The sequence below is a fragment of the Mytilus edulis genome, chromosome 7, assembly GCF_963676685.1.
Source record: "Mytilus edulis chromosome 7, xbMytEdul2.2, whole genome shotgun sequence".
In the NCBI taxonomy this organism is placed as follows: Eukaryota; Metazoa; Mollusca; class Bivalvia; order Mytilida; family Mytilidae; genus Mytilus; species Mytilus edulis.
The window spans coordinates 34,137,556-34,154,236 of record NC_092350.1 but is presented as its reverse complement, the minus strand read 5'-3'; the positions used below and the strand labels follow the sequence as shown (position 1 = coordinate 34,154,236).

Sequence of the window (16,681 nt, the reverse complement as noted above, 5' to 3'; positions counted from 1 at the left end):
GTCTGGCGTATTAAATTATAAACCTGGTACCTTTGATAACTATTTTAGAAACATGTCCTTTTTTAAATCACAACAGTTCAAATGTCTTTTTCGCAGTAAGCCGAGGGAGAAAAATTACAAAACGTCGAGTTAAAATATTTTAGGTAAGATCTTTCTTATGATACATATATATAAACCTGAAAAAAATACATAAAATCATTTACCAACCGATGAAAATGATCCTTAACTTTGAGTCCAGAAATCAGTTTTAAATGGTGCAAAAGAATTGTTTTATTGCAACATTGTATTTCCCGTAGAACAAAACCAAGAGTTACAAAGACATACCAATATTGCATTAGTGCAAAAAAAGTGTCAAATTATTGCCGTAATTAGTGAAAAAGATACCCTGTAATGTAAGAAGTTTTTCGAGCATTACTGTGCGATAAAAGGATTAATGGATGGATATTGGTTAACATTATCCCTCGTAGATTATATATACTTCTCGCAAGCTCGTGCAGTACACACATTTATTCGCGATACATTTTACCAATATTGATGCAAAAACAATATCTTAATGATATAATAATAAACGAACAAGATGAAATAATATCGTAATGATAAATATTTCGACTTAAGAAATGGTTTTCGTTAGTGCCATAAAATTTGTATTCATTATTTAAGTAACAAGATCAACAACTTTTTTCTAATGATCACATCCACCCCGAAAAGTTCAGTGAAAAATATAAGGGAAAAAGCACAGACACTTGTCTCAACAAAAAAAATGAAGGTACAAAGGGGAAAATTCTGAGACAAGTGCACGTGGGAGAAAGATATCATAGATCGACATTTTTACAATGAACGTTGCGTTTTAGAAAAATGTTGCTGCAATGATCGAAAGGATAACTTAATTAATAACAATTGAATTTTAATGAGAAATCAACTCAATTTTGCCATTTTAACGTATAGTAGTTATAGCGACACCAGTAATATATCCTTAATAAATAATTTCTAATTATTCCAAATTCTATTTAAGTATTCATAAATCATTCTTTATTTTTTCTATGTTTTCCATCAAAGCCAAACAAACAGAAACGCAAATCTATATTTAAGATGTAAAAGGTCGAAGCAACTCAGTCCAGTAAAATCTCAGAAAATAAATATTCACGTATAAAATCACGAACAAAGTGTTTCAGTTTAGAAGCAGTGAAATCGTAATCAAATAAAAGATTATATTTTTTTTATCGCTGATATGCAATTCGATTTCTTTAATTTCATCAGGATGAATACAATAATCTCACTCATTAAATGATATCTCCAAAACAGCACCAACGGTTGTGTTACGTACCAAACGTACCTGATACGTAGCAAATCGGGAAACCTCTAAGCCCCAGTCACACTGTTACGTTTTATTCCGTTTTAAAATGCTACGTTTCAACTACGTTTTCAATAAAAATGTCCCGTTATTTTGAAAGCTCGGTTTGTGCTACGTTATTATCACGTTTTGCTACGTATTAGTACGTGTAGAACAACGTTCAACCACGCATTAGAGGTTTCCCGATTTGCTACGTATCAGGTACGGTTGGTACGTAACACAACCGCTGGTGCTGTTTTGAAGGTATCATTCAACGCATGAAATTATCTTATTAATCACGATGAAATTTAAAGAATTGATTTGAGTATCACCAAAAAAACTAGCTTAACGATTTATTTGATAGCGATCTTAACGTTTCTTGAACACTTTGTTTATGATTCTTTATGGAATAACTTTGTTATGCACAAGTGGAAAAATCAAACAGACCTTAAACGAACTGAGTTGAAATTGACACGACCTTTAGATTCTAAATACAGATTTGTGTTTCTGTTTGTTATAGGTATTTTGTTTTGGTTCTTTTTTTTTTTATAGAAAAAAGATTGTTTTCATACAGACAAATGAATTAAAATTAAAATAATAACTATAAACTACTTTCTAAAACACATAATACTGGTGTTGGTTATATTTGTTAACGTGTCGAAATTCCGTAGTTTTCGTATCTTAAGGTTTATGACCCCTTCTGTAGCCATTTGTGTACGAATGTTTCAAACATCAATTGTATCAAATCTACAGATATAATTAATTATTGAGATAGGCCATTTTGTACATATACTAGGGGGAAATTTGATGCAAAGCATTATTATTTACTGTGGCATTGCATTTAATAGAAAAAGAGTACTTTGTGGCAAATAAACCAAGATTTTTATTCAAAATCCACAGCCTTTAATACAGAGATTTTTGTTATAAAATTTGAAACATACTCACTTGCTTTTCTAAGATGTGCTAGTGTTTATTTTTTACAAAAAAGTTCTAACCAACCTGTAAATTCCAAAATACTTCGTGCAGAGTCACTAAAGTCGAGCGCACCTTAAAAGGTGTACTTGGTTTGGTCCATATTTTTATTTGTGTTAACCAATAACTACATTAATAAACTTGTTTTAGGGAAATCAATGCTAGCACTGCATGCAATAATCCTATATCTATCAGTCATCAAACTGCCAAATATGATAGTACAAGGATTTATAAAGGCTGTGGATTTTCTATAAAATGTCCATATGTTTAGCATTGAATCAACAGAGGGGTACATAATCCTTAATTAGTTGTTGCATGATTTTGAATTTAGTTTTTATTATTAAAATTATGTATTTCGATCATTACACAATATTTTTTGTTTGAGAGGATGAGGGAGCTGAGATTTCATTTTGAGTGAGAAAAGGGAATTCTTCGATATTTTATTTTTCTAGAAACGATTCTAGAAAGTAAAATGAAAAATATTGAAAAATCAGTATTTACTATTCGGTTGCCAATAAAAAAACACATTTCTTGAATCATCTAATTTCATTGACTAGAATAATTGTCATATAATTATACAGAGGCGGATTTAGGGGGCATGGGGCAGGGGGAAGGGGGTCCGCCCCCTTTTCTGGAAAAAAATTTGATTAATAATATAGGGAAGCATGACTGGAGCGGGCCCCCTTTTAGGCAGTCAGTGGTCCCCAACTTATGAAAAATTCTGAATCCGCCACTGTTATCATGACTAAAATACAATTGTACTGACACTTTTGTTCTTTTAATATTTTATGTGTGAATCTTTTATTTGATACTTTATTCGTAGTTTTAACTTTTGGTAAAATTTCTCATACGTCTGAATGATGATTTTTGCAACTTGCAGAAAAATATAAGAATGGTATTAAAGATAATGAATTTGAACAACTAAAATAACCTACAATTTGAAATTATATCAAAATGGAAAGAAATCCTCCTGATAATTTAATAAGTTACTTCTGTTCCGTCGTGTTTATATTTAGTCATTGTGCAGTACCTTGCATACTTTTTTTTTAATCTTTATGTACCTTGCATACACTTTCTAATATTTTTTAGCGACCTCAATACCGAAACAGGTTTTGTATTTACCTTTAAAATTTTACATTTTGAATGGGGTCAATTATGAATGTTAAAATAGCTCTTATTTTATTATCTTTTCTTAAAACCTACCCCTAAAATATGACAACTTTTCCATTTTATACTGTTACATTAATATAACAGTCAAACATAAGAGAAATTATGAATATGCTATATATATAGGTTGTTTTTGCCTGTGGAATTTCAAGGGAAATAAATCTTAATTACAAACCGTTCGTTGCAACGGTTACTAGCAACGGTTTGTTGAAAGCATCATCGAGTACACATAATTTTCGTTTGTTATGAATAGGTAACATGTCTACATAAAAATTATACCAAGTTGTAGCTAAAAATCATCCAAATCCTTTTTATAATGATTCATCAAAAGATCAATGACGGCCCCCAGTTCGAACTACGGTTTGTTCGGTAGCAAATCGGGAAACCTCTAGTGATACGTTTCAATACGTAGTAAGCACGTTGTGTTACGTTCCACTTGGCTTTGATACGTATTTACTAGGTTTCTACTTCGTTTCAGTTTTCGCTACGTTTGATGTTGAATTTTAGAAACATACGGGGTAGGTCCCGTTTTGAACATAGGATCGCTACCTTTCGATACGCTTTGTTACGTATATTCCCGTTTCGCTACGCTTTCTTAACGTAGTAAAATGTAGCTCTTACTATTTTGAGAATTTTTAGCTGTAAATTGTTATAAATTTCATGTTGTTACTTCTTGTATTCATTGTAAACAATATTGTTTGTACTCGATTATGCTTTCAAGCAACGGTTAACGTTGCTAGTAACTGTTGGTACGAAAGGTGTATAGTTAAGAGTTATTTCCCTTCAAACTACATAGACAAAAAGAAGCTAAATACAAAACAAATTAAAAACCTATTATATATATAAAGTTTGCTCCTAATATTTTTGTTTGGTAGGTTTTTAGAAAATATGAAAAAAAAATTGTTTTAACAAAATAAATTGACCTAAATAAAAAAAAATGATAAAATAAATTTGTAGTCAACTTCTTTTTTGGTTGGATTTACCTTAACACTTGTCACGATGTACTTGTTTAAAATGAACGGGTGCCACATTTGGAGAAGGATCTGCTTACCCTTCCGGAACACCTGAGATCACCCCTAGATTTTGTTCGTGGGGTTCGTGTTGTTTATTCTTTAGTTTTCTATGTTGTGTCGTGTGTACAATTGTTTGGTCTGTTTGTCATTTTCATTTTTAGCCATGGCGTTGTCAGTTTTTTTTCGATTGATGAGTTTGACTGTCCCTCTGGTATCTTTCGTCCCTCTTTTAAAGTATTTTGTGATGTATGTGAAAATGAAGTAGAAAATATCACTCATAATGTTTTTATAATGTTCTGAACTAGTACAATTTCATCTGTTACTGCCAAAAAAATTGTCTGTTTCATTTGATATTGTGTATTCTGACAAAATTAATGATGAAATGTATGACAAGGTATTCATGTTTGGTTTAACTGGATATTTCAAAGGCGTTAATGTAAGTTTTGTCAATTTCATGTTATCTATAGCGAGAATGAATTACTTAAAAGTTTAAGCAGTAATGTTGATCTCATCAGACTATTTAAACACACTGTTAAACAGTATATAACATTTGTCAGTTGGAAATCTAGTGACAAAATATTACCTCCCCTGTAAACATTGAAAACTAGATCTTCTTAATGTTTGTCCCATTTTAGCAAGAACGCTATCAGTTATGAATTCACAGAGAAACGTTCTGGAAAATAGAAAAAAATGAAATGAATTGAAAGAAAAACAAAACTTCCACTCAATGTTGTCATTTTTCTCCTTAAGTACGTACCATACGACGAATGCATCAGGCTATAAATGCTTGGAGAAAAATTATTTTTTAATTTTGCTTTACAAATAAATTCTTGGAGTACCAGCTTCAAATTATTTTGTAACTATCTGTTACCTCTCTGGAACATGATTTTTTCGTATCTAATACTAGATCAGAGAATGCCAGGAAAAAAGTTCAAAGGCGGTGAGCTCGACAACTTAGCTTTGAAAAAATAAGCATACTTTAAGAAATTGTAACAGGATAAGTACATTTTATAACACTCTGGTGACCCGATAGATGGGACAATTTCCCTAATGCGCCTTGAAATGAGGAACTCAAAAGTCACGTGTAAACAAAAAATCTCTGTGTAGTGATATTTGACACATGTCTATGATAAACAAATGACTGAGCTGAACCATTTGTGTTAATTTAGAAAGTAAGGGAACACAGAATAAATGTGTAAAAACTATGGAGCCATTAAATGTGTTCAAAGTATTAAATTTTTAAAGAACTTATTGTGTCAAAAATGGGATTTTTTACCATGAGGAGCCACATCGCAAAAGGATACTCGGGGTTTGCTAATTTACGGAAAAATGAATCACACTTCGTACCCCGAAAATTTAACCACATATGTAAAAATGTCTCAGCTTCGAAACAAGCCATCATACATATACAAGTTTGTGATATGGGCTGAGCGACAGAAGAAAACGTTACCATTACCGCCTATGTAGAAACAATTGCGCATATTGCCCCATCTTCTAACAAAAAATCCAGAGATATCTTAAGATGATTTCACCTTGTACACCACAGAAAATTGTGAAAATGATGGTTAGTATTTTTTTTTATTTATACCTAGTTATCATAAACAGTTTAAGATAAACATTATTGATCAAGATCAGCCAAAAGGCAATTTTCGCTTTTAAAATGCATTACTGGCACGGGGCTGAACACTTATTTTAGGCACAATCATAACTTTGTTTACCCTCGAGAGATCCGAAAGGAATTGTTTATTTAATTGAAAAAGGCAAGAAATAACTTACATGTAATATTATTAAATTGTAAGTAAACATGACACAATATAGCCTTGGTACTGTAATTATCACTCTGGTCTACAGGAATAACCGACAATCAAGGGAGATAACACACTTCACACGAGTAAAGTGAGATACATCATCACATGTGCTTTTATCCAATGATTTGTCCCTGGTCAGTAGATATCATATGCAAATAAACAGAAAACAAACATGTACATGTATTAAGAAAATCATGAATTACTATTTTTAATACACACGAGCAAAACACTAGATATTGACATTTCTCAGTGAAAAGGGGGGAGGGTCAAACCTTCTTGAAACAATATTGCTATTCAACTATTAAGCTAGTTAGCTACTACTCATTGCTTCTAATATAAACGGTTTAAAAGAAGGTGGCTAAGTAACAAGGGAGAAGCTTTTTTCTTTCTTTGCGATAAAACTTTCAAAAGTTAGATTTTTCTCTCTCAATAATACTTATGTATTTAAATTAAATAATAACACAACCTGAGTAAATTTTTGCATTATTTCAGTTCCAGACATATCATTACTTTTTTACATGAGATGGCAAACTAAAGGTTTTAAAAAGTCCTGAATAACTGGTAAGCATTTTGTTTTATTAGGCAAGCTCTAAATTATTTATTTATGGTATTTGTGCAATTGAAATTACAGTCGGTATGTTAGAAATATGCTAATATGAAAACTGTTGCTATGGTCTTGATATTAAATGAAAAGGCTTGGTTACTGATCTTTTCGACTCGATATTTCGAGTTAAATCTTGCGGCAACTGTTTCCCATGTAACACTGCAAACTATATTTAGCACTATTTTGATCTGTCGTTATTTAATTACGCCATAATACATGTGATGTCACAATGTTTCCTTTGAAACCTCATGTGGATTTCTCACTGATTTTCACTGAAATACATGTAAAAAGCCTTTTTTCTCAAACAGAATTATGTGAAAGGACAAGTTTTGAAAATTTGCACTTCATTGCACTCTAATTACATGATAAGAATGAATTTCTCAGTAGTTTCGAGTGGTTTCCACAGTAGTAGATACCAGATGTCCACTAGTAAGAATAATTATTTTGGTATTTTATTTTTATAAAATCTACATTTTTGCATAATTTCTCTGTCAAAATGCACTTTTAGACACAAGAAAATGTTATGGAATGCTTTAACAGGGTCTGTGTATTGTAATTTAAGGTTATCATCAGCAGTTTTGTCCTTGTTTTGAATAGTGAAGGTATACTGGAAGAAATTAATTATACATACACATTGTATCTAAAATAAATGAATATAGCTATAAAAGTGTCATTGCCATATATTGCTGAAACGACTTTATTTTTTTTTTCAGAAATGGACAAAAATACACAGATTTATTCAGAATGTCATACCGATGAAGATCACCAAAAAATATTTGGAAAAATCAGAACTATGGATTTCAATATGGGACAATATCCCTAATGCGCCTTGAAATGAGGAACTCAAAAGTCACGTGTAAACAAAACATCTCTGTGTAGTGATATTTGACACATTTCTATGATAAACAAATGACTGAGCTGAACCATTTGTGTTAATTTAGAAAGTAAGGGAACACAGAATAAATGTGTAAAAACTATGGAGCCATTAAATGTGTTCAAAGTATTAAATTTTTAAAGAACTTATTGTGTCAAAAATGGGATTTTTTACCCTGAGGAGCCACATCGCAAAAGGATACTCGGGGTTTGCTAATTTACGGAAAAATGAATCACACTTCGTACCCCGAAAATTTAACCACATATGTAAAAATGTCTCAGCTTCGAAAAAAAGTCATCATACATATACAAGTTTGTGATATGGGCTGAGCAACAGAAGAAAACGTTACCATTACCGCCTATGTAGAAACAATTGCGCATATTGCCCCTGATCTGTCGATTTTGTATGTTCATGAATTTTTCCATTTTTTTTTATTGATATGCAGCAAAGATTGGCAGTTTTTAAAGTTTAGTTTCTCAAGCTTCAAAAGCAATTATCTCGATAAACTGAACAAAAAACATCGTCTATTTTCACGTTTATTTCTAATACTGCAAATAATTTCTTTAAAATGTACAACTATTATTTAGAAATAACTTTTATTCAGTATCGTCACCGATAATCTTTTATTGTTGACTTTTTCGACTTTTGCATAAGAAGAGTTAATTCTGTTTTGTTTTCGGTCACTGGAAATTATTGTGGTGTGAGATGTATGAGTAATGTTTTTGAGAAACTTTTTTTAATGAACTGATTTTGGTGCAAGAGACTGACGGTGTCATCGCATTTAATTTTTATTACCGTGTTGATGATATATGTCCTTACATTTCAAAACATTGTATTGTGATTTTGTTTAAAGAGGATGGTATATGGTTATTTTGGTGCAACGTGATCACCGTTTTGTTATTTCTCGTTCAACGTGTTTTTACCTTTTTATTTGACGCTCATTCGTGCAAGACAGGTGCCCCGATCAACATGTTCTGCTTATTCAATTTTACGTGAATCGTGATTTTCAAATGCTTATTTTGCGTGCTCGGTATTTTTCAAATAAATTTAAACACTAGTCAGGGATTGCCGTTAATCATTTATATCATAAATGTGTCAACTAAAAAAAAATCTAAATAGGGAATATTATCTCGGATATTATGAAAAACAGAGAGTTTATATATACAACGGGACAGTGACTCAGTCACAAAAGATTCACATCAAAGTCTTTATTTTTCGTGCAACTTTCATGACAGAAATTAATTCGCGTTCAACGTGTTCCGATGTCTTATTTCACGGATTACGTGCAAATTCCCCCTTTATCACCTTCTTGAATGTAGATAAAAAAAAAGATATGTTAATTTTAAGGGATAAAGAGTGAACAGTGTATAAGTATTAAATAAATGAACTTGTGATATGACATTTACAAATAGAATACAGTCCCTGTAACATAGATCAACTGTTCTATATAAATATAAGAAGATGTGATATGAGTGCCTATGAGACAACTCTCCATCCAGGTCACAATGTGTAAGCCTTTAGAGGTTAAAGCTCGGCTTATTATCTTGAAATCTTTAACAGACAGAGAACTACTTCAAAAGCAATCTTAAATCATCCGTCGACTTGTTATTATAGTTATTGTCCTAGATTGATTTGAATAACAAATTGATCAACAATGCAGGATCTTCAAATATGTCAGTTGTTAATTTATGAAAGTTATTGGCCTTAAAGGGCAATTTTTATACTCTTTATTTTTTAAATAAACAGCAAAATATAAAAAATATGAAGAAATCAAAAAACAAAAATGATCACCAAAAAAGAGATTTTAGTCATGAATTTGTTCTAGTCTATAGAGCCTATAGTTATTGTTTTTTTTCGATAACCTGATAGCAAAGATATTATTTTCTTTGTTGCAATTATGCATAGAGCTATAGCTGATAACGTTTCACTTGGTATCCTTTTTTTTTTTAAATTACTTAGTATTATAATCTCGAGCTAGAAGTTTTTCTATAGAAAAGTTCCTTAGGGATGTTAACTTGTCATGTTTTGGAATTTTGTCCGCTTTTTGGAATCCTCGTGTTTTATCCATTTGAATGCCTTGACAAAATTGCTCATTGACCCCAATTTCCTTTTTAGAAATCTTTTACAGGTATAATTATAAGCCATCTGTAAAAGTATTATAAAAATGTTTTTTGAGAACTTAAACTTGTCAATAATAAAGCTATGAAAAGTCAAGAGAGAACATTTTCCCGCCAAAATTCCAATGGCTAATATCTCGGGCACAATGACCTTAATATTCTTTTTTGCTATTTTGGTTCCTTTATTAATTCCTTATCAATATATACTAGTGTTATGAAAAGCTTGTCATTTTGAAACTGAGTAGCGCACCTCCTAAAATCATTATGCTATATAAATTTTAAAAACATGTCCCCTTTGAAAATACTACTGTTCATTTATCTTTTTTTTCGCAGTAGAGAAAATAAGAAAACCTATTTTAGGTATTTTAGATAAGATCATATTCATGAAACATTTAAACCTGGACAATTACCAAGAAATTTACCAACCGTTACAAATCATCTTTAAATTTGAGTCCGGATATCAGAAGTAAATGGCACAATAGACATTATATAGCAACATAGTTTTTTTATTTTCCCGTAGAACAATACCAAGAGTAAGAAGACATATTTATTCTAAAAACAGTTGTTGGCATGACACGGGTTATGTTCTTCTCATATATGTTATGATGGTATGATACTAAACCCCTAACGGGAAGGATTGTGCCTGATGTTCATATGATGAAATCATAATCTATCAGTCAGTTTAATTGAAGTCTGGAGCTGGCATGTCAGTTAACTGCTAGTAGTCTATTGTTATTTATGTATTATTGTCATTTTGTTTATTTTCTTTGGTTACATCTTCTGACATCAGACTCGGACTTCTCTTGAACTGAATTTTAATGTGCGTATTGTTATGCGTCTACTTTTCTACATTGGTTAGAGGTATAGGGGGAGGGTTGAGATCTCACAAACATGTTTAACCCCGCCGCATTTTTGCGCCTGTCCCAAGTCAGGAGCCTCTGGCCTTTGTTAGTCTTGTATTATTTTAATTTTAGTTTCTTGTGTACAATTTGGAAATTAGTATGGCGTTCATTATCACTGGACTAGTAAATATTTGTTAGGGGCCAGCTGAAGGACGCCTCCGGGTGCGGGAATTTCTCGCTACATTGAAGACCTGTTGGTGACCCTCTGCTGTTGTTTTTTATTTGGTCGGGTTGTTGTCTCTTTGACACATTCCCCATTTCCATTCTCAATTTTATTATATTGCATTTGTGCAAACATAGCGTCAAATTATTGCTGTAATCAATAAAAATATACGTGATTGGTTAACATTATACCTCGTAGATAACATATTGTAATGCCGTCAACTCCCCTTTTTTGAATATGCAGTGTTATTAAGTACACATAATAATACGGAGATGTATGTGAGATGATGTTTTGCATATGATTATATTTAATATGCTGATCGTACTAAAATTGATTGTCAAGATTTAATTCTATTGTGTTTCAAATGATGTTATGACTGGAATTTACTCGTGGTGATATAGTTTGTTCACGGAGTGCCGGTACCTTTAGTTCTGTTGTTTTTTTGAGATATTAACCTTTTTCATGTCTTCTTAAGTTATCCTGTAATTGTAATAACCTTCATGATGAATAAATATGTTGGTTTTTATTGATTTTAAGCTTGAAAACATCTTTATTTACATAACACGTCCAGTGTTTACATTTGAATTGCCATTTCGGGAATTTCCCTAAACAGAGAGATGGCTGCTGATTGGTCCGACATATGTAAAAGAGTTTTTGATTGGCTTACAGTTTAATAAACTGAAATGATCAACTACGGAAGACAGTGATTGTTGTGGTTTGGAAATGGATGTTATGAAACGCCAAACTTGAAATCTCGGAGACTTTGGGAGCAAATCAAGGAGACAATTTTGGAGCAAATCTCGGAGACTTTGGGTGTAAATCCAGGAGACAAGTTGAGAGTAAATCTGGGAGACTTTGGGTGTAAATCCAGGAGACAAGTTAGGAGTAAATCTAGGAGACTTTGGGAGTAAATCAAGGAGATAAGTGTTGGTTCGACGGTATTCCAATTCGACGTCGAGCCTTACATTTTACAGTAATACGTAACCTGTGATCTCTGGTGGCCGACTCCAACACCAGGAAGGCAGCGTTATAATATAATACTCGCATGCTCGTTCAGTACACATTTACTCGCGAACTATTAAGAAGATATAATATCGTACTAATAAACTCAAAAACTGCTTTTCGACAGTGTCATTAACTTTATATTCATTGTTTAATTAATATAATCAACAACTTTTTTCCAATGATTACATTCACCGAAAATTTAGTGACAAAATATCATGAAAAAGAAGGATCTATGATTTCAACAAACCGTCGAACCAACACACTTTACAGCTGGTGTGTTGTGTTTAAGAAAAAAATGGTTCTGCAAAGATCGAAAAGATAATTAATTGAAAACAATTGATTTTGATGAGAGGACACCACAATTTTGCCATTTAAACGTACAGTAGTTATAACAACTAAATATGACCATGAAAGTTATTAATAAAACATCTTTGAATATTCCAAATTCTATTTAATAGAATTAGAAAATATTCTTTATTCAAGTTTATTTCTAAGTGAACACAAAAAAAAACAAAAAAAAAACACAAAAAAACACACAAAAAAACAGAAACCTATATTTAAGATATAAAGGTCAAGGTAACTCAGTAACAGTAAGGACTGTTTAGTTCATTCATTTTTTGTACAAAATAAATATTCTCGTATAAAATCACAAACAAAGTGTTATAGAGGCAGATAAATCATAATTAAATCGCTGATAATGCAATTTGATTTTTTTAATTTCATCTTGATGAATACGATAATCTCTTTACCAACGGCTGTGTAACGTACCAACCGTTCTGTCGAAAAACGGGAAACCTCTGCTAGACGCAACAAGAGCGTGACAAGATCGTAACTGGAACGTGTTACTATCGTAACGTAATCGTAGCAGGATCATGGCAAGGTCGTGAAAACTATGACTCATTGAATATTCAAGCCGACCACACCACGGTTAATTCCGATTTTATTTTTTAAAATCGTTGTGGGATCTTCATGATCTTGGTCTGGTGTGTTATATGTAGAGACGTCATTCGGTGACATACGGGGAAAAGTTATACATTTCGAGTTATTCTAATCCTTGGCTTGAAAACGAGCATATGGACTGCTCTTCAAAAGCACATTTGACTTGATACCGTTTCATGAAAAATCTCTGATGATTTTTTTAGATAAGATAAATATGCACCAACAAAAAAATCCGGAAATTTTTGGAATCAAATAAAAGGTTTTCAAAAAATTGTTACACAAATTAAGAGCATGCTTTATCTTTTGAAACAAAAAAGTTAAGAAAGCCTGTCCAAAAAAACAAATGTCTAAGAAACCGTAATTTTATGTTAATTTCTAAGATTTTGACTTCATTTTTATTTTTAATTTGCACAGACAGTTATATTTTTTACTAAATATTTGAATAGACTAAGCGTAAGTGAAAAATTGCATATATGTTGCCACAATTTTTTCATTTACTCTCATTCATATGTTTAGGGGATAAGAGAAAGAAAACTTGCATGTATATATTATCGAACTTACAAAACAGATAAGGGCTAGACGAATAGTTGTTTCTTTTTTTTTAATTAATTAAATAACTGTCCTACATCTTTTGTTTTTGTTCCAGGTCAATAACTTTTTTTTTATATTGATTCCTAATATATAGAATCATTGCTGACAAAAGGTTCTGACAACTTTACAGACGCCATCGCGAGTTGATTGACCACCATTTACCAAGTATTTGTTCTACCTGTCGTAAACTCTTTTGTGTCCTCTTTTTATCAAATATGACATCAACGATTGTGACTTACTACCGAATGTGTCCTGACATGAAAAACAAGAAAAAACGAGTACAGTCATTGCTTAATTAGGTCTTTCCACCTTTCCGTGGAAAGACCTATTGAATTTGTTCTGATTATTATTATTATTATTTTTTTTTTTTTTTTCTTCCGCCTAATTTTTTTTCTTGCGTAGTATTGATGTTTCAAAAGATGTCGCTTAGATATTTGGAATATGGTATCGTATAGTTTATACGCTTTAAAATTTACAACTGCGTAACAAAATACTTTACGTTGTAAGAGTTATCTCCCCAAACACTGTTTTTCTTGTGGCCACTACTCCTTCGCAACCGTTAAAGATAACGACAAATTTAGTTTACCAAATTGCTCGTTACAACTTCAGGATTAGGATATTCATTTGGACCGAAGATTTACGGAGACTCCATATGAGAGTTATTCCCCCTTTTCCATTTAATTAAGTGATATGCATTTCTAAATGGTAAACCATAAGTGATAAAGACATAGGGTCTTTAGATTCGAGGTCCTTGGTCCAAAAAAATAAAAATGAGGTCAAGGTCAAAGGTCAAGGTCATATTCTAAATTTTGATTTTTTTTGATTTTTGCTTATTTTCATTTATTTTCAAATACCTTATGACATATCGACAAATAATTTTTCATAAATTGTTAGTTGCGACATGTCCTTACTTGTATATTTTGGTTGAAAGGGTGCGCAGACAATAAATGTGAGTTTTTGCCCATCTGACATTTAGAATTACGCGTAAAGTGATATTACTAATAAACCAAACACATTTAAGACCTAGGGTCTTTTGATTTAAGGTCCTTGGTTTGTGAACTTGAAATTGAGGTCAAGGTCATAGGTTAATATGACGTTCTAGATTTTGACCTTTGCTTTAAATTCATATAAATACATCATAAAACCATAGGAACTAACATTTTAAACTGATTTTTCATATTTCAATATCAAAATAGATCTTTACTAGTGGAAAGACCTACAATTGTTCTCTGAACAATTGGTTTTTAATTATACATGTTATGATAAATATAATTCCCGACTATAAAACTCCCATTTTCTAAATATAGAAGGACAACGTGAAAACCGATTAACAATAGTATATATTTATTTACATCTGACATATAATGTTGGACATTATGTCGCATCTGAAATTGGGGGAGAATAATTTCCACAGAAAAAGAAATTACGAATAAGTGCATGCTAATTATTAAAAAACAACCTATCCCCATTAAACATTTCGACAATTTAATCAGAAAATCGATTAAGTTTTTGTGTTTTTTTAACAGGTAAATACCACCAAATCATTACCATCTTTTAATTCTTTTTTTTATTCGTTTAATTCTGTCGGTCCTGTTTCAATGTCAGTTGTTTGATATAAAAAAAAAGTGTAAGTGTCAAACTGCAAACATAGATAAAGACTGTTTTAAAATCAGAGTTGACTTCCTTCATTGTTCAGAATCATGAATTATTACAAAACATGTACTTCCATTATGGAATATTTATAAAATTTACACACAAAGTCTAAAATGAAAAGTTTGATACACGCTTTAGGAAAATAACATAATAAACAACCATTTTATATTGTAACATTATCATTCTTTCTTTTCAGATATTTATACAGCAATCAAATTACTACAATACAAAATGGAGCGTTTAAAAACTTACCAGTGCTCAATTTTTTGTAAGTATTAATTTGTACAAAACTTAATTCATAAGCGGAATAAAAAATTAAAAAAAAAACACATCTAGAAACATTCATTAGCAGAGTATGTTGACTGAATGTGTACCGTGAAGCTTGCGATATTGAAATCCTCGTGATATGATAGAACGTACATTGTATATGTTAAAAAGATATGTGCAGAACATTTTTCAAGAGAAATAATGTGTTTGTTTTTATTTTCTATAACCATGATAACTCCAAATGTTTATATTATTCATTTAAAAAAATTTAAATTACACAAACTACAAAGGAGTAGGTTCAGTAAGACCCCTTTTTGGCCCCAAAATATAGCAGTTTTACAAAAATTGTTAAAATGTAAACCTTTAGTTATTTATTGGACAGTAGAATGCTTCTTCTACATAAATATGGGCTGTTTTTGACAATACAATGCACATATATCCGGTACTAGCACCATTTAGTCCTGCTAAATTACTGAAATCCTCATAATTCTAGCAGTTTAGTTAAATTTTAGACGGTTTTCGTGTAAAACGAAAGTGGCCGCATTCGTGTTCATCCTTAATATTGAAATGTAAGTTGTATTCTATAATAATACATAACATATATAAAGGTTGAGGATGAACACGGATGCGGCCACTTTCATTTTTACCAAAAACCATCTAAAAAGTGACATTTTTCGGCATATTAGGTAGATTTTTCATATTTGAGCTTGAATCGGATCGTTTTTAATGACTAAATTTGTTAAAATCTTTCACATAAACTTATTAATTCAAATAAAATAGACACTTAAGTGTTTAAAAAGCGGTCAAAATTTTTCGTCAGATAAACCTGAAATTTGAGGCCAAAATCGGTCCTTACCGGACCTACTCCTTTGATTAAGATGAACGTGTTTTTATTAAAAAAAATTTTACCAACTCTGTGCCAATGCCATTAGTGGTGTTAGTAGATGAGTGTGTAAAAAAAGACAGGAAATAGATTTGCTCAGTGTTATTTTCTTTAAGTTTGTTGAAAGTGCTCATTTTAGATTCTCTCCTGTTTTCTATACTTATATCATATAAAGATGTAACAAAAGTTCAATCGAAATGTTGCATAAAAAATGTATACCAATTTTATAATTCGCGAAATCTACATTGCATATAAAATAATTAAAATTTGTTAAAATAATGTAGTTATGTCATGCCGTTTGGCCTTTAAAATATTTTCATGCATTTTGGCCGTTATACTACCAACACCCTTTTCATGATTTTGCCTGTTAACACAATGTCACCAGTTCTTTGA

The 16,681-nt window shown here is 31.3% G+C and overlaps 1 protein-coding gene and 1 long non-coding RNA gene across 2 annotated transcripts in view; both read left to right on the top strand.

Annotated features, from left to right (window-relative positions):
• Window positions 1-16,681, top strand: part of LOC139481315 (leucine-rich repeat-containing protein 15-like) — a 70,390-nt gene that overhangs the window by 20,001 nt on the left and 33,708 nt on the right. The window contains exon 4 of the mRNA XM_071264552.1: window positions 15,335-15,406. Within this exon, the coding sequence (XP_071120653.1) occupies window positions 15,335-15,406 (72 nt within the window). The remainder of the gene's footprint in view (window positions 1-15,334; window positions 15,407-16,681) is intronic.
• Window positions 5,383-8,054, top strand: LOC139482857 (uncharacterized). Its single transcript, XR_011654981.1, has 3 exons — window positions 5,383-6,046; window positions 6,783-6,851; window positions 7,608-8,054. It is a non-coding gene; the product is annotated as an uncharacterized lncRNA (long non-coding RNA).